At 49.9% G+C, this 19,179-nt stretch overlaps 1 protein-coding gene across 5 annotated transcripts in view; it reads right to left on the bottom strand.

Moving 5' to 3' along the window:
- SHANK3 (SH3 and multiple ankyrin repeat domains 3) overlaps window positions 1-19,179 on the bottom strand; it is a 290,023-nt gene that overhangs the window by 226,620 nt on the left and 44,224 nt on the right. For all 5 annotated transcript variants that reach the window (XM_090121481.1, XM_090121525.1, XM_090121365.1 and 2 more), the window contains 3 exons: window positions 13,762-13,965; window positions 10,715-10,786; window positions 2,805-2,913 (listed from right to left, as the gene is read on the bottom strand). In XM_090121481.1, the coding sequence (XP_089977607.1) occupies window positions 2,805-2,913; window positions 10,715-10,786; window positions 13,762-13,965 (385 nt within the window). The remainder of the gene's footprint in view (window positions 1-2,804; window positions 2,914-10,714; window positions 10,787-13,761; window positions 13,966-19,179) is intronic.

Raw genomic sequence — 19,179 nt, 5'->3', positions numbered from 1 at the left:
GAAGTAGACGCAAATCTCTGATCAGATTTGTAGGTGACACGAAGCTGGGATGATTACAGAAAGCAATCAGGGCTGGTCAATGCAGAACCAGAAGCAAAAGGCTTGGCAATCCCGCAGGATCCATCAGAGCTCAGTGAATGTGACAAGTGAGGAAGGAGATGCACTGTCCTGCACCCTCGGTCACGGCTCTGCAAAATGCTCCTGGGGAACGGGAACAGAGGCAGCCCCACCAAAGTGAAGCTCCCAAGCAAGGAACTCTTGTGGTTTGCTGTGGTTCAGGTGACACAGGTCATGGTGTGACACAGAGTCTGTTTCAGCAACATGTGGCCATCCAAGTCCTTTCCAGTGAGGCCACTGCCACGCGACACGGACAGCAGGAATAAGCAGGGGAGCACTGCACAGCAATGTGCCTGCTGTCTGCCTTCCAGCTGACCTCTTAGAAATGGAGCAGTGACGTGGGAGCTTCAAAAGCGATGGGAAAACAGGAGAAAATGTCTTCAAATGGAAGGCTGAAGGAGTTCGGCCTCTCTTTAATTAGGGGAAGGAGGATTAAATGTTGATTTGATTACCATGTATGAATACATTCATTTGAAAACATACCAGGTACTAAAGTGCTCTTTAATCTAGAAGATAAAGTGTAACGACAGCTGGAAGCTGAAGCATACAAATTCAAATAAGACACGAATTTTAAACAGTGAGGGTGATTAACCAAATAACGAAGGAACAGCACGGATCTTCTGTTCCCTGAATCAGGATTGATGACTTTATGGAAAATATGTTTCAGCGTTGTTCATTGTGTTCTGTGAACACACACACAGGGTGACGAGGATGCCCCGGGGTGCAGGAAGTCAGGTTGGGTGGTGGAACAGCTCCACCTGCTCTTAAATTCCAGAAAGCCACTGGATACTGAACAGCAGTTCCATGTCATTCTTTCACGCTCACGAAACAGACTGCAAAGCAAGAAACAATTGTGTGTTTTTGCACAAGAATTGGGGCTCAGAGTGAGGTGTCCAGGACTCTCCCTGCACCAGCGTTATTTTCACAGCTCATAACATCCAGTTTTGCTGTCAATTCTGAACTGGAATCAGATGAGACTGTTTGGATCAGGTGCTTTTTTTTGGTTTGTTTGTTTTGGTGTTTTTTTTCTCATTCTTCCTCCTCTGTATTTAACAGATTCTTCTCAGTACACGTGAGCCTCTTCCTATAATCCTCCAGCCCTCTGTGTTCCATAAACATTTACATAAACATTTAGATGTTGTTTTGAGAGGCACAGTTTGTGGGGAATATCAGTGATAGGTGGGTGGTTGGACTAGATGATCTTGGAGGTCTTTTCCAACCCTGGTGATTCTATGATTCCATGAGATAACATCAGACCCAAAACTTTTGTAGCTCCATTGATGGGGCTTTGAGCATCCTGACCTGCTGGGAGGTATCCCTGCCTGTGGCAGTGGGTTGGAACTGGATGGGCTTTAAGGTCTCCTCCCAAACAAACCATTCTATGATCTCCTCGAGTGCACTGCACTCTACAGTATGATACGTTTCATAAAACTGAGTCAGCTAGAGAAGAGCAGAGAGCTTTCTTTTAAAGAAATGTCCCTCCAAATGCTTGAAAGGGCTTGGGCAACAGTGAAAACCAAACAGAGCTGATCTGCTTGGGCATGATCCAAGGCAGTGATCAGGCTTGTTTTATTCACTGCTAGTGGTTTATTTGTCACAGGAGCAGTTGTCCATCGGGACCAGACAGAGTGGCTACACCAGTAAATTAAACAAAACAAACATTACTGGATGAGTTTGAGTGGTTCTGTCAGTTTGGCTGAGTCAACTTTCACCTTTCCAGTCCAGGAGATGGCAGAGGCCAAGAGCCCTCCCAAGGAGCAGTCTGGGTGCAGTCCCATTGTCAGAAAGGACTGGAGAGGTTAACAATGTGCCCGAACCACGCCGTGCCCATTGATTGCAGTGCGGAACAACTGTCTGGGCACATGAGAACTCCTCATGCAGAGATAGCCAGAGCTTCAGAACCAACCTGAGGAGCCATCCAGCTGAACCAGAAACACGGAAAATTAATCATCAGATTGGCACCTGCTCATGAGTTGGAAATGTGCCCATCGTTCACAAGCAGAAGTCCAACTCTGTAGTAACTGATGATAAAAAACACTGCTTGAAAACAGAAATAAACCAGCAGCTCCTCTCTCAAGACCATGAGAGCCCTCAGCCGGGACCAGGGACAGATCCTTCCATCCTCTGCTCTCAAGGAAAAAACATGGGAGTTTGATTCTCACTCCTTGCACCCTGAAGCCTTCATAAAACCCAACAGCCAACACTCCAAACCCTGACTTCCCTAAGGTGGGGAAAAAATTAGAAAAACAACATTGAGAAACCCAGAAGCCAAGATTTGATTTTCTTGGCCTCCAAAACATTTCTTCAGCCTTCTGACTGCTTCACAAAGAGACTCCACATTCCCTCAATGTGCCAGTCCCAGAGACTGCCCCATCCTGCCCAGAATCCCATCTGAAAGATGCACAGCCCCACAGCTGTCTCATTTTATGTCTCATTCCCAGACAATGCATATTTCTCACCCCACACAGTATCTTCTGCCAACAGCCTTCCACAACTTTGTGCTCCAAAAACCTCCAAGACCTAAGACACACTACTAAGAAATCCAGCAAACCTTCCCCTTCAGACAACCCATCATTTGCTATGCCCACCAAGAACATCCACTGCCCAAATTCCCACTGTCTCCCCTGGACACTTTCTCCCGCAGCCCTGCTCTGCCATCTCCCCCTTTCTGGAGAGGCCAATCTCACCTCCAGTATCTGGGTCGTGGAAGTTGGGATCCAGTCCTTTCTCCAGCAGTCTGCAGACTTTCTCCACGTTCAGCATTTGCACATATTCCATGAACTTCTTCAGGTTTGCCTGCAGCCGTGACACCCCAGGAAAACACACAATACATAGCATTAACACCCCAATATGAGGAAAGAAGCCACCAGAGGAACATCCCCATCCAAGAGACCCAAGGCAACCAGCACAACATCAGAACAGCACCCATGAGGAGACAGTGCATATATTCATTCCCAGGTCCCTGAAGCTCTACTCCCTATAGGGTGCATGTCCTTTTTGAGGGCACACCACAGGTCTGTGCAGGACGAAGCCCTTCCTGTCCACGCCTCATTGGCATCACTGGACCACCCCAAGAAAGTATGGAAGGCATTGGGGCCACCAGCCATCCCTCCTGCCCACACCACAGTCCCCTGCTCACACCCCATGAGAGCAGACACGTGTTGCACACTCCTGAGACACGGACACATCTCCAAACACACATTGTAGTGTTTGCCAACCAGGCAGCACGGAAACTGCTATGGAACGTGCTGAGCAGCACTGCCACTGACACAGCATCTGGGGCTTTGCCCACATCTTGCAGCAGCACTGCACCTCCTGAGGTCACCAAGTCACTTTGATGGTGCATCATCTCTTTGCCAACTACTCTGAAATGCTTAAGAAGAAAGACCAACTTCACAGCCACCAGCTGTTATTGTGTGGTGTCACAGCTACGGCTGCAAAATCGTTTTGTTCACGATGCCATTCTCTGTTTTGACCAAATCTTTTTCTCCTGAGGGGACTGAGAGCTCAGAGGACTCCTTGAAGCCTGCTTGCCTGGCTGTAGGCTGTGAGGATTTTCTCTTTTTTCCCCTTTTGGGTAGCTACACTTGATGCATACGCTGTTTAATAGATTTCCAGGCTCTAGAAATTATCGCTCTGCCAGGTAGGCAAACAGGACTGAAAACATTCTTTTCACACATGCTTCCAGCTTTGCTTTGCAGACCTTTGGGTCAACAGCCAATGGCACTCACAAGGTAACTGCAGCCCCTGGGAACAGTGCTGTCCATCCCTCCAGATTCGTGCTGGCAGAGCTGAGCCCACGTCAGCACGCCGTCAACTTTTAATGATAGTTTCTGCATTTTGCAAGAAACTGAAGAAAAAGTGCATGAGCAAAAGGAGAATGCAGAGGGAGGCAGCCTCATCTCCACGATGTGATTCTCCCATTGTTGACGTTCAACATCACAGTCCCATGCATTACACTCTACTAGGGCCATGCATGGAATTTCTCTTTGGGGGAAATCAATTACTATCCTGTATTTCCAAACATTCCAAAGTTCATCTACCCTCAGATCAAATCCACAGCAAAGCTTCAAAAATAATCTGTCAAGCAAATGGGCTTAAGAAGTTAAATAACAAATAGAAAACCATTCTCTCCCACCAGTTACCACCTGCTGTGCTGTGTGCCCCAGACGTGCAGCTCGAGGCCTGAGCTGATATAGATACAGATATAATTAAATCAATTAAGTTGTTTTCCAGAATAAACTTGGGGAAACCCATTGTTCCACTCAAATTAAGCATTGCCCTGAGCATAGAGAGATAGAGACCCCCATTTTTAAACAGGCATCCATGGAAAGCACTCTGCTACATCTCAGAGATCTCCCAGCACTCTGCCAATGGGTAGAGGTGAGAAATAAAAGAAATGGGATTAAGCAAAGGAATGGGAAATTGCTAACTGAGACGTCTTGGTCAGTGCACACCTCAAACCTTTGCATCAAGATCCTCTCATACTGCACAGCCTCTCCCACACCTGCCATTGCAGCCCAGTGCCTCCAGCACTGGAATGCCCCATGGGACCCCCAGCTCAGAGCCCTGGGGCATCCCATAGTGCAGCCAAATGGTTCAACCACCATTGGAACCAGTACCAACTCTGGAACCACAACACAGACCTGAGCAGAGAGGTTAAGAACTGAAGAGCTGCAGGACCACCATGGGGAGCTGTAAGGCCAGGAGGAGCAGTAGGGCCAACATGAGGGGACTTGAGGAGCTGTAGGGCTGCCATGAAAAGCTGTAGGGTCACCATGATGGAGATGTAGAGCCACTATGAGGAGCTTAGGGCCATAAGGAGCTGTAGGGCCACCATGGTGGAGCTGTAGGGCTGCCATGAGGGAGCTGTAAAGCTGCCTTAAGGGGACTGTAGAGACATGAGAAGCTGTAGGACCACCATAAGGAACAGTAGGGCCAATGTGAGGGGCTGCAGGGCTGTCATGAGGAGCTGTAGGACTATGCAAAGCTGTAGGGCTGCCATGAGGAGCTGTAGGGCCATCACGAGGGGCTGTAGGGTCACCATGAGGGGCTGTAGAGTTGCCATGAGGAGTTGTAGGGCCGCCATGAGGCCACCCCTCAGCCTTCTCTGCTCCAGACCAAACAAACCAAGGACCCTCAGCTACTCCTCACATCCCTTTCCCCTCAGACCCTCCCCCTTCTCTGCAGCCCTCATTTGGACACCCTCTCAGTTTTATGTCTCCATCCTGGCTTTACTGTCTTTGTGTCAGTAAGGTTTCAGCCCCACGAAGGCTCTTTCCCACAATTAAAAAACACAACTGTTGAAACCTGAGTTTGGGGTATGACAACTTATGCTGAAGGCAGCATTTACGAGCATTTAGAAAACCATATTGATTGAATGACTCTCCTGCCAAAAGCCACGAATTCGAGCACACTCCTCCTGCACCGTTCAGAACCAGAACAAACCATCCTTGGCTCTGGAAATCTATAAATATGTCACAGTCGTGTCCCATGCTGGGCCCATTATAACCACTTTTCACAGAAGCAAATGCTGGTATTTACATTCTCCCATGTTGGTTTTTCAACTTATGCTGCATAAAAGAGCTTTCCTATCGGATTGTTTTTCGTTTCAATTTAGCTAGAAACACAGAACATTTTCCTTTTCATTTGGACTGATTCACTCAAAGCCCAAAGATTTGAGAGCTGAGAGAGCGCAGAAGCTTGTTTTTCTCCCCCAATCTGTGAATAAAACCCTGGTGGGAAAGGAATGAGATCTCATTATTCTAAGAACTAGAGGATTTGGGGCCAGGTTTTCAAATGTATTGAGGTGACTAGACACGAAGAGAGAGAGCAAATGTCAGACTCCTACTGAAATCAAGGGGAGCTCAGCAATGCCTAAACCACTCAGGCAATTGTGAATCTCACCAGATACTTATTTTCTGGCACTTAAATACCTTTGAGAGTTTGTAATGGGAACCACTAATACAAACCCAATCTCCCTTTGTTTGAAAGATCAGTCAGCTTTAAATGCAAAAGATATGTACTGATAGATTTACTTTTCCTTTTCTGTACCCAGTACACTCAAGGAACATTTATTGAAGTGATAAAGATACGATTTAAAATGTTACTTTGCTTTAATTTTAATTGAATTCCAGCTTCCGCCCAAAAATAGTTTGATACAAATCAAAATAACAAAAGAAACATCAGGAGCCAATAAAGGCACCGCATCCTATTTCCTACATGCAAAAAACTGAAACCTAAACGCACGTATATAAAGCTATCATCTCCCAGTACATCTTCCCATGAGCAGAAGCAATGTATTCATGGAGATTAGGGTGATTTTCAAATCAGTGTGTGGTGATGGATGTCCTGACTGGCATGATGGAAACTTTCTCTGTGCAGAAAAAAGCAAGACTCAGCAATAACTCATCCAATGAAATCAGCCTAGCGTATGGCCGCCCCTGGCTGATTGAAAGGGCGTTTCACAGCCCTATCTCCCAACCCCCTGGCATGGAAGGGCTGTGTGAGGGTCGGGCAGAAGGGGTTGGGGGAAGGTGGGACCCTCCCACCCCAACCCCACAACCACTGCAGCCTCATCCCAGCCTCTGCAGCGGATCTGTGCTCATCACCTGCATCTCCTGCAGGCTGACCGCCAACCCACCTTGCTCCCACCAAAGGAGGAGCCCTGTTAGAAGAGACAAGAACTGAAACCTGGCTCTGCCCTCATCCCACTGCTTGGGGAACCAGTAGGGCTGGCTGTCCAACCCACGGCCACCGCTCCCTGTGCTTCGTTTCTGCACCCATACCCAAAACACCTTGTGTTCACTCTGCTGAGCTGGTCTGAGGCACATTCCCCAAAGCCTGGGGTTAAGGCCAGGATTGCTCCTGGGGAGGAAGCACAGCCCTGGTCGTCCCACTGAGACATCGTGTGCAGCCCGTTATCCTCTGTTGGTACAAAACCTCAAGAAAAATCAACACCCTCCAGAAAAAGCTCATGGAGAAGAAGCTGGTGTGAGGGAACAAGCTTTTCTCACCAGCTTTTCTCTCTTGAATCAAAATGAAAGAAAATAAACAAGATATTCTTCTGGCAGAAAAATTATTCTAACTGCTGCTGGCTGCTCAGCTTGGGCTGAGTGCAGGGAGAGCCGACTGCAGGGATGCTGCCGGACCCACTGTGAGCACAGGGAGACAAACAGCCCTTCACAGCAGTTGCATGCTGATGATTCCTGCCTTTTCAGTATCAAAGCAAGGTGAATGTTTCCTCAGGGCCTGGTCTGCTCCTAACAGCAGCTAGGATTAAGATAAACCACCCGCCATCCAGAGCATGGCACATGCCACATGCTCATGGTGCCTACAGAAGGCAGGAAGCCACTGACCTCCTCCCGGGTACAGTCACTTTACAAGCACTTGCCCAGGCAGCAGCAAGCAGAAATGCCTGATAATCCATTTCACTGCACACACAAAGAATCTTTACATGCCATCTCTGAGGCTCAGCGCTTCTCCAAACCTGCCTGAAGCACTCCCAGCATTAACAGGACCAAGGGCAGCAGAGAGATGCTGTGGGCTGAGGACCAGGGGGCAGAGGTGAACGCAATGTAAGGAGGAGGGTCAGCATCCAGGCTTGCTGCTCTGAGAGCTGACAAGGAAGCATGAGTTGCAGCCTAAACACAGTGGTACTCAGGCTGCAGGCACGGCACAGTGCTCCAGGAGTTAACTGCACAGCTGCTCATCTGCTCATGGCACTTCCCTGTGAGCCCTTTCACCATCCAGCACTTCCTGCTGGCGTTAATGAGCTCCTTTGTCTCTCCAATCAGATTTTCTGGGCTATGACAATATTTTAGATAGGAGTGCAAACCAGTCTGCACTGTTCTGTCACCATAACGGGAGCTCCCAGGCTGCGCTCAGACTGCTCCACCACTACACTGGAGCCCATCTCCTCCTGTAGAACACAGAATCACAGAGTCATTCAGGTTGGAAAAGAGCTCTGAGATCTCCCCAGTCCAACTCCAACCCATCCCACTGATCACGTCCCCAAGTGCCACATCCCTCTGGTCACTGAACACCCCCAGGGATGGGGACTCCCCACTGCCCTGGGCAGCTGTGCAGTGCTGACTGTTCTTTGCAGCACAGATTGTCCCCAATCTCCAACCTGACCCTTCCCAGCACAATGTGAGACCATCCCATCTCATTGGTGCTTTACCCTCCTTTAGGTGAGCTCATTAGGCACAGGTCTCCAGCCGACTGCCCCCTGGGCTGCAGGTGAAGGGGACAGTGGGGCAGGGAGGGGACCGTCCCCCTCTGCTCTGCCCTCGGGACTTCAGCCTGGAGAAGAGACAGGGGAGACCTCCCTGTGACCTGAAGGAGCTGCTCAACAGGAGGAGAATGGCTTTGTACACGGGCAGAGAGTGATGGGACATGGGGAATAAATTAAAAAAGGGGAGATTTCCCCTCACATCTGACATAAATCCTTCACCCAGAAGTGGTGCAGTGCGGGCACTGCTGCCCAGAGCTGTGAGTGCCCCATCCCTGGAGGTGCCCAAGACTGTGGATGGGCCCTGGGCAGCCCAAGCTGGAAGGCACACAGCCCATGGCAGGGGTAGGGCTGGGCACATGCCTGAGCAGCAGTCCTACCGTCCCATTAGACCCAAAGCTAATTCTCACTGCTTTTAATTACTGAATCTCAGGGAAGAAAAGAAAAAAAAAAAAAAAAAAAAAAAGCAGCACAAAAAGAACAGCATTTCACTGCCCAGGAGATAAGGCTTCATTTCAGTTAACATGGAAACAATCCCGCCCTTGCTCAGTCATGCACTGGGGAGGAATGGGGCTCTGCTGGCCCCAGGAGCACCGCAGCTCCGGGAGAACATCAGCATCCTCCTGATGGAAGCAAATGGGAGCAGGGCTGCACATCTCCCTCAGATGCCGTCCTTCAGTAGCAAGGGACAGCTTAAAAGTAAAGAAACGACTTGAAGGAGATTTGTTATTTTAAGCAGACATTAAAGCAGAGAGATTAAGTGAATATTTAATAAAGCACATTTCTGGCTCCTGCACACTCCTGGGGATGCCCTCAGACGCTGCCGCCCGGGTCTCCCCAGCTCAGCCCTCCCTGTAGGAAGCGCGGCTCCCACTGGCAGGGCTCAGCAGTGATTCATGCTTCCTGGCGCCAGGGAGATGCTGAGCCCTTTCCAGATCTGCTGCCTGGATATTCTTATGCCATAAGACAGAAACCTCACGACTTTCATCTTCGTGAGTCAGATCTGAGCCCTGGCAGTATTTCATTCCTCCTTTCTGCTACTCTGCTAAAGGAAGACAGAGGACGTGTTTCTTCCCATGAAGATTTTAACCTTTGCAGTAGGTCAAGCCCTTTGGGACAAAGTTGGTTTTTTTTTCTCCCCTCGTGTTCTGCCTGTGGCTCCACCCTTGCTCTGCTCTTGCTGCTGCTGTGCATGTTCATGGAGAGCTTACAGCTCCCTCCTGCCTCCCTCACAGAACACACACGAGCAGGACCGAGCCAGCAGTTAGCAGCCCTACAGCAGGAGCAGTTCTGTGTCCTACAGCCTTCTTAACAAGAACCCCAGAGACTCCTGGCACTTTCCTCCACTGTACAGGGCAACCCAGGAGTCCTCCACAGCTCTGCTCCCTGCCCTGAGACCCCATTTCCCCATGGGATCCCCCAGAAATGGGCTGCATTTGGTGGGTGCTGAGGCTGTCCTCCCACCCCCAGCCACACCAATGCTGCCCACCCTGCTCCTCCTGCCCACTGCTGGCCCCAGTATCCCAGGAACCAGCACCATCCCCACAAACCCTGTGCTGCAGGGAACAATTATCAGTGACAACAGAAACCCCCTGCTGGTCCCAGACCTCTCCACACTCTTTGCTCTTGGTTTCTTAGATGAGAAACGATATCATGGAGTTAATGCAGCTGGCTGGGAAGGAGCAATGCAGGAGAGCATCCACCCAACCAACCACTGCGTGCCCAGCACCTGTCAGCCCCAGTTCCCCAGGTCCACAGTGCCTGTCACCCCAGCATCCATCACCCGCAGCACCTCAGCCCCACAGCACCCATCACCCCCACTGCCCCAGCCCCACAGTGCCCATCACCCCACACCTGCCAGCTGTGCCACCAGGGGTATCCCCAGCCATTAATCTTTATACATTCCTCCATCACTGACCACGGTGCAGCAGTCCAACAATGGAGGTGTGCAACAGCCCCTGAGCAGGAGAACAGCAGGCTGCTCAATGTGCACATTGTGCTCCTGGGTCTTCCATCACCCACACAGGGCACAGAACAGAACAAAGCTGCTTTTCAGCCAACCCACTGTGTGCTCCCCTGCACTGCCCTGCACACAGCTGGCACCCAGACCTCCAACGGAGCAGTGCCCACCACAACACACACAATTGCACCACTCAGTGCAGTTCTTCCACTCACAACGCACCAAAACCACCCCGGCTTTGGCCACACCAGCAGCTCACAGGAGGGATCTGAGCTCTGGCGAGCGAGGAAAGCTGAACCCCCCCAGGTCCTGGTGCTCACAGACACCACTGCCCATCAGGATGGACCACTGGTGCTGTGCATGCACTCAGGGCTCTGAGCTCACAGGCTCAACTCCAGCCTTACCTTGGTATGGAGCTTGGCAAACTGCTTGTCATCCAGTAAAGCCTGGGTGTACACACGCCGCTTGTACCGGAACTGCAAGAAGGAGAACAGTCAGATGTGAGATGCACGAAGCCCACTCAGCATCAGTTTGCTCTGGAGCAGTTCCAGTGAAGTCCTGCAGTGAGACCCTCAGTCTAAATCTGAACACAACAGGACAGGATCTGCTGCTCTCCTCCCCCTTTTCTCTCCTCATTCATTGCTTTGCTCAGTGAAGAGGCTCTGATCAGTTCTTCCTATCAGTCTGTGTGGTTTCAGCTCTTCTCAGTGTGCTTCCAGGTACTGACTGTGACCAAACACTGCTCTGATGTCCATCTCCTCACCCGAACCACCCCTGGAACCACCTCGCAGTTTGTCAGGGTACACACCAAAGGATCCCAGGATCCCATACGATCACACTGGGAATTCATGACAGCCTTTTTGACTGACAATTTTCTTCAGAAACTTTGTTTTCAGAAACGAGAGCCCCTCCTTTGCAAGTAGCCACACCGCTGTCCAATTTAGGAATGTGCTTTGATGGCTCCCGTACCAAATGACTGCACTCACACTGCTGTGACCTCTGCCAGCAGCAATTTTTAATTGGTAGAACTGTTGAGTATCTCAAGTTGAAAGAGACCCACAAGGATCCTCGAGCCCAACTCACACACATTACACTCAAACCCTGGGGTACCCACAGAGCATCTGACATCAGTCGCTAAGAAACCCACCTAGACTCATCCACATGTCCTACAGACACCTTACAGCGCTGACCCCAAACGGGAGCTCATAGAACAAAACCAGGTCCTCCCCAGCGGCTGCTGCCTTTGTGCAGCCATCTTCATAGGGCAGAATTATGATCTCCTTAAAGAGGTTGGATTTGATTAGATTTTTTTCAATTGCGTTCTGAGATTGTGAACTGTTATGAACTTCATCTGTCGCCAGCATCCCATTATTTCAGCTGGAACTGACACCAAGTTATCTTTGGGCTGGAGTTACTTTCGAATGCTGGCAATACATTACCTCATTTTCAGCCTGCTGCAGCTGCCCTTGGGTTCCAGAACTTGTTATAAACAAGAAATCCTGGGCAGATATGTCCTCACACCACTTTTTTCAATCATTCCCAGCTAAAAGCTGCCCAGCCCACCGACATACAGGTGTTGGCCCCTTGCAGGTGTTGCCAGGGTTCCTCTCCACCCCCACACCATTTTGGGGTGCAACCAGCTCCAATCCCAGCTGTGCAGATGGGGAAGGCAGGCTGTGTCACTCTGATGTGACAGCACACACTGCCACCCAGGGGCAAGGCAAAACTGCATCAGAGAAGAGCAGAGCTGTGTGGCACCATCAGCTGCTCTGAGCTTCTGCACAGCATCAGCAGTCAGCCCTGCACCCCGAGCATCACCTGGCAGGAAGCACTGCCCGAAGTCCCTCTGTGTCACTCCGTAATGTTTTGTCACTCTGTACAAATCCACATCAATCTGGTCACCTCCACATGCAGCCCTGAGGGCTCACTTATCTTATGGGAGCAGCATGGGATCGGTGCCCTGTAAATGGCACTTTTGGTTTTCCAACATGATTTTCATGTGCTCAGCTGCCATTCTTATCAGGTTAGGAAGAATTGAAATGACCCACGGTAAACATTCACGTCAGGTCTGCTTTTAGATGTGTGCACTGAGATATTAAGTGTGGACATTATGCTGAACCATACAAAACAAAGGACTAAAGCCTACGGGAGGAACGTTAAGGAACTGACTACCTCATAGGTTTATTTGCAAGCATTCCTCATGATGTTGCAAATGTTTTAGTCTATATTTGACATTAGTTTACTAAGAAACTGTGCAGTATTTTCTTTCCAAATTAGTTGGGATTAGTTATAGTAACAGCATTCACGCTTGCAGTTGTAAGAGTTCATGCAGCTTAAGTGTGTAATGCTTCCTAAGTAGGCTCTGAGGGTAAATTATAGCACAGAATTCCGGAACCAGAGGTCTGCCTGCAGGTAATCAACGTTCCATACAGCCAGTGGGGAGTCAATAGAGCCCACAAACTGCTCCTGGTCACCCTGTGATACACACAGCCTGCTCAGCCCCACACCAAAATCTGTACTGAATGTCAGTACAGAGAAATTCAATTCATTTCTGTCCCAATTAATGTTCTGGAAAGGAATATAATATAGAATGAAACCTAGCATTTATCCTCCATGCTCATTACGTGAATGAGGTCTGTATAGGAATGGTCACTGCTGTCAAAGCACAGTGTTCCCTTCTGCAATTCACAGTAATTGTGAATTAAATTTAAAGAAAAAACCCTCACACAGAGGGTGGTGAGGCACTGGAACAGGTTGCCCAAGGAGGCTGGGATGCCTCATCCCTGCAGGCACTCAAGGCCAGGCTGGATGTGGCTCTGGGCAGCCTGGGCTGCTGGTTGGCGACCCTGGATATAGCAGGGGGTTGGAACCAGATGAGCATCACTGTCCTTTTTAATCCAGGCCATTCTAAGATACTATCATTCTATGAAAGTAAATGTAAAATTAAAGTAAAAAACATCAAACTCAACCCCTTCAGCCTCATTTCCAAAGACCTTCCTGTGCTTTTCCCTACAGCTTTCCCTCCCTAACTCCAATTCCCCATGGCAGTTATCTGCCAGTATAAGAAGAAGGGGATGTGACCAGCGGGCTCGGGAAGCAGAATCAGACCCTCAGGGCCACGGCCAACATCACAGAGCTCCACCAGGCAGAGCCATGAGCAACTAAAACTGGAGCTCAGAGGCGTTTGCCTGAGCTTTCCCTCGACGGATTCTCTGCGAGTAAACACACACCCACAGAAATCTCTGCACCTCGTCCTGATGGGAAATGGGGGGAAATAGGGGCGGGTGGGAGGGCGCTTAATTTCTGTGCTGCTTTTAGAGACTATAGAGGAAGGGATGGGATGATTCCTACGTACTTCTCCACATATGTGTGTATATATACCTGTAGATGTACGTAGGCACACGCACACATATATATATTTATAAATATATACATTAAAAAAGACAGCTACCTCCAGGTAGGGGACGGGAGTGTCGGGATTCAGGGGGTACTCCCGCAGCAGGCGCTCCTCGTCCAGGAACTTCCCTGCTCTGCCATTGAAGGCCGGCTGGAAGAGCCCGTAGTTGAGCACATCCTTCAGGCTGTGGTTGAGGGTGCACAGAATGCGCTGCTTGGAGGCCCACACGGGAACGTCCGGATTCAACCTCAGACACTTCTGTGGAGAGACAGAGGGCAATGAGAGCTGCTGCATACTGCAGGGATACAGAGAGAGCAAGAGGATGAGAGGGGAAAGCCATCGCCTTTGCAGTGTCAGTTGGTAAAAGAGGGGAGGTAGAGGCAGGGAATCAAGTGTTTAAAAGCAGAGGACATGCTGGCACACCGGAGCTCAGCTCACAGCAGCAGGTCCCCAGCAGCAGTCTCAGCTTCTCTCCCAAGTCCCATTGCCTGCATTTTGGCCCTTGACTTCTTGTTATGATTACTTTGGTTTTCCTCCTTCTTTGCTCTTGGACTTGGTGATCTCAGAGGTCTTTTCCAATCTTCATGACTATATGATCGCTCGCAAAACAGGAGAGCAGAGACACACACAGTGTCCAAGGGGCAGGTCCGGCACAGAGTCACACGGTTACATAACTGTATTTTTGTTCATGGAGGTTTTGAAGAGTTGATGCCCGACCACAGACACCTGCTTGGCTCCCCAAGCATAAATATAGCCCAAACATCAACCCTCCATGCACACAGCAGCTCTTCCAATGGGCTCTGACAGATCTGTGGTGCCGGAGCTCCCACCACCACACCACACACCCAGCCCAGGGGACTGGCACTCATCCCAGGCATCAGAGGTAACTGCACATCCTCACTCCTTCTGTCAGCCTCGTCTCACCATAACTCATTACCACCATGCCCACTAAACCACTTGGGGACATAGTCAATGAGCATAGTGGGGATGGGTTGGGGTTGGATTTGGCGACCTTAGAGGTCTTTTCCAACCTTAATTATTCCACAATTCTATGATCTCCAGCTTCAGAGCCCTGGGGCTTGCTTAGGTTTTAGCAGCATCTCTATGGTTTTGTGAATTAAATAGCTCTGCCTAGAGAAAAGCAAATGGTCTTGCTGAGGCACAAGGTGGGAGGCAGCAGAGAGCCAGTGCTGCGCTGCACAGTGCCCAGAAAACTCACTGTGCAATACAGGCAACACTGAGCTGATGTTACGGCTCATTTTTCTCAGGCAAGGATAACTCGCACTTGGCAGCATGCATTTGTACTGCAAGCAGAGGTCAGCGTTATCTATTTCATCGCTGACCGCATTAGCGTGTTGGTGTGCTTATCAACTATTGCTTGTCCTACAGCAGGTGCTAATGAGGAGGCGGCTGCTTGCTGGTGTGAGACATCAGGAGCCCAAAACCCGAGAGATGCCAAAGAGAAGTAGAATATGCATCACTCTTTTGGGTACTCTAAATAAGAAAACACCGTCTACACCTTCCTACTTAGCCTCCAGGGCTCTCCCTCGCTGTCAGATGATGCCTTTCACTATGAAACTTGTATGACTAATGGAAAAAAAATAAATTACAGACATGCACATGTGGACAAGAACAAGCCTTGGTTGAAGGAACATCCTGGAATAAAGATCACTGAATCTTATCCTGAACTTTTACTGCACAGACATATTCCGGAGAGTATTAACATTCCATACGCAGGAGAGAAAACAGCTTCTATCCTGCAACACGTTTTGTTAACCAGTGTCAGAAATTGGAAAAAAAGGAAACGCCTGCTTTGGTGTTAGGTCAAAACGCTGCAGTCCTTTGTGGTCATAATCCCACTACTTCAGTGTATCTTAAAGCTCTGTTTCTCAAAATTCCACCAAACATAATAAACAGAACTAAACCCATCAGAATTCCTGCAACTAAACATACTTTTTGCACTCCATGATGCAGCACAGCCATTCCAGGAGCAATCCAACAGACGACACTAATCCCACCGGTCTCTGCTGGCAAGCTGCAGAGATCTCTCTGTACAGTCTCAGCTCTGAAGCCTGCATGGATCCACAGCAGACAGCTGCTCTGTGCTCACTTTGTTCGGGCAGACACTGCAGCAAGAGTTCCTCTAACCTGTTGCATGGGGACACATCAGTTCTCACCATCACAGTGGGGACAGCCCTAGCAGCTTCCACAGCAGAACCTGGCTGACATTGGCAGAACAGGAAGGGTTCAGTTGCCCAAACATAGGCATTCAGCCAGGCACCGACCCAGCTTCATCAGGACAGGAGCACCAAGCTTGGACACGAGGGCAACTCTGCAGCCCTGTGCTGCTCTCCTGCAGGATGCTGAGCAGGAGGGATCAGGGTGAGTACACAGGGCACCACAAAGTCCACCCTGTGCTGAAGACACAGGCTGCAGGCAGCTGCAGCATGAGCCACTCACTTCAGTTTGCTGTACAATTATAAGTGCTGATCATAACAATGAAAGCCTTTGGAACAAGTCCTGAAAGAAAACAATGCAGTTCCTCAACTTTTAGACAGCATGGATGACTCCTTCCTGAAGGAAGAAAGAGCTCATTGCTCCAGCTTCAATCCTCTGCAGTGCACAGGATGACAGACAAGATCTATTCAGGAGCCACCCCGCAATAACGACAATAAAGACCAACCCCTTAACAGCAAAGAAGACAAAATTTTTTCATCAAAGTGCACAAAAATGAGAGAGAATTGAAAGGAAATTAAAAGTAGCAGCTGAAAAGGTGATGTTCTTGCAGGCAGCAGGTAGCATATTTCATAATATCACATCAGAAGCTCTGAGCAAACGTATGGCAAAAATGGAAAAATGGCCCCAAAGAGGCCCCCAGAGAAAGACGTAGCGGACAAAAAAACAACAGAGCAGAGGAATCTATAGAAAGTGAAAGAGTTCCTTTAGAAAATGGGAGTTGCCATTTTGAGATCAGAGCAGAGAACAACCCCGACAACTGCATGCAAAACGACAATGGTGACAAAGCCATAAAACCTCAGGGATGCAGAGGGAGCAGGGAGCTGATGGAACGCAGGTGAGGCTGTGGTGTGGCTCATCCTGGGCTGAGGCTCTCTTATTTCCCAAGTGTTTTCAGCATGGCTGCTTACTGCCATAAACCAGACTGCCCAAAGCAAGGCAGCGCCCCTTCATCCCTGCAACTGAGCGGGAAAATAGTAGGCAAAGGTGAGGGAATTCTGCAGGTTTCCAACACAGGGTTCCTCAGCAGGGCCACGCGTGCCCATGCTGGGGTGTAAGACAGAGCAATGGAGGCTGTTACACTGAAATTGGCAGCACACCCAGATCCTCTGCATCACGCGCGAGCCTGTCCGCCCTATCTGTTCAGGAAAAAACAGAAACAGGAAAGGTAAAGCTGACAAAGGTGACAGGAGCAGAGAGCGGCCTGGGAGTGGGGCGTGGACCAGAAGCAGGGCCTGGTGTGGGGCCTGGGCTGCGAGCAAGGCCTGGGCCATGCCAGAGGAATGGTGCAGTACAACCCCAGGGGACATACTCACCCTCTCCTTCCCAGATCAGGAGTGGCGCCTCGTGCAGGGCCTGGGCTGGGAGTTGGTCCTGGACCAGAAGCAGGGCCTAGGCTGGGAGCAGGGCCTGGTGGGGGTCTAAGATAGGAGAGGGGCCTAGGCCTGGAGAGGGGCCTAGGCCTGGAGTGAGGTCTAGGCTGGGAGTAGGGCCTAGGCTGGGAGCAGGGCCTGGTGTAGGGTCTAAGCCAGGAGAGGAGCCTAGGCCAGGAGTGGGGCCTAGGCCAGGAGAGGGGCCTAGGCTGGGAGCGGGGCCTAGGCCAGGAGTGGGGTTTAGGCCAAGAACGAGGCCTAGGCCGGGAGTAGAGCCTAGACCAGGAGTGAGGCCTAGGCTGGGAGTAGAGCCTAGATCAGGAATGAGGCCTAGGCCAGGAGTAGAGCCTAGGCCAGGAGTGAGGCCTAGGCTGGGAGCAAGGCCTAGGCCAGGAGTAGAACCTAGGCCAAGAATGAGGCCTAGGCCGGGAGTAGAGCCCAGGCCAGGAGTGAGGCCTAGGCTGGGAGCGAGGTGTAGGCCGGGAGCAAGACTTAGGCTGGGAGCAGGGCCTGAGCCATACTATAGGAATGATGTAGAACAAGCCCAGGGGACCTCCTTGCCTCTCTTTTACAGACTGTGCTTGGTATTCCCAATTGTACATTTATTTTCTCCGTTCTGGTCAAAGCCGGCCATGGATTCACCTGGCAGCAGTGCAGCACCACACATGTGGTCATTCACTCCCTGTCCCATTCCACCAGGATGGAGGGAGAGAAGCCAGGGGAGGGGAAAAACCCAAAGTAGAATTCATGGGTTGAGATAAAAAATATTTACTGAGACAGAAAATGGAAAAGGAAAAGAATAGTAATGATTATATGTATTTACAGAACAAGCCCTGCACGACACAGCTGCACCCCATCTGCCAACCAACACCCAGCCTGTCCTTGAGCAGTGCCCCCCAACTCAACTCCCTGCAGTTTTACAATTTTCTCACATGATGCCATATTTCTGTGCCCAGCTTGAGTCAGCAGTGCTGGTTCTGTTCCACACAGCTCCTTGTTGCCCCTCAGTCCCTCACTGCAGCACAGCACAAGGAGCTGAAATGTCTGTGGCTCTGTGCAGCGCTGCTCAGCAACATCGAAATATGGGTGTATTAGCAATACCGTTTTACTCCCAAAGTTAAAACGTAGCATCATATCAGACACTCTGAACTAAATTAAAAAACAAATAAATAAACAAAAAAAACTTGGTTCCAACTGAAATCAAGACAAAAGCATTTTTGTTCAGCAGCATTTTCAGCTGTGGTGTCTTCCCGTGACCTGGGGCAGATCACAGATCCCCTGCAGGGTCCTGCAGGCAGCTGTTCTCCTGCAGGAACACAAGGAAGGAGCTTGCTCCTTGCAGAGCAACAACCACCAGGAGAAGCTAGAACGAGTTTCCTGTGCATCGGGTGCTGGTGGTGGGCAGATTGGGACCAGCTTACAGAACAAGCTGTGTACACTAGCAAAACAATGAGAATTTTGGGGCTTAGATCACCTCCTGAGGAAAGCTCTGGCCTTGCCATCTGATGTGCTGGAACACCATGCTGGGAGAAACTGCCCCCACCAAGAGGAAACGAGATAATGAGCAGGAGGGAGGCTCTTGGCTCCCAGCAGGAAAGCAGCCATGCACAAGCCCTTCTTGCAGAGTTATGTGCTGTAGATAAAGGATTTGGGTTTGCTAGGTTTTCCAGCGAAACAGTTGCTGCTTGTAAGACAGTCTGAGAGGGCGTTGTTGACTGCTGTGTCATCCTCCTGTATCCCTTGCCTGAGCCAGGAAACCATTCAGTTAATGCTTTTTAAAAGACATGAGAGTCCAAAGTTGTATTACAACTCCTAACAGTAACAGCCACCCCCATCCTAAAGACCCTCCATCACTGCTTTCAGT

The sequence above is a fragment of the Phasianus colchicus genome, chromosome 1 (genome assembly GCF_987193195.1).
Source record: "Phasianus colchicus chromosome 1, bPhaCol1.hap1.1, whole genome shotgun sequence".
In the NCBI taxonomy this organism is placed as follows: Eukaryota; Metazoa; Chordata; class Aves; order Galliformes; family Phasianidae; genus Phasianus; species Phasianus colchicus.
Note: the sequence above shows the minus strand (reverse complement) of the source record. Positions and strands in the feature narration are given on the sequence as shown.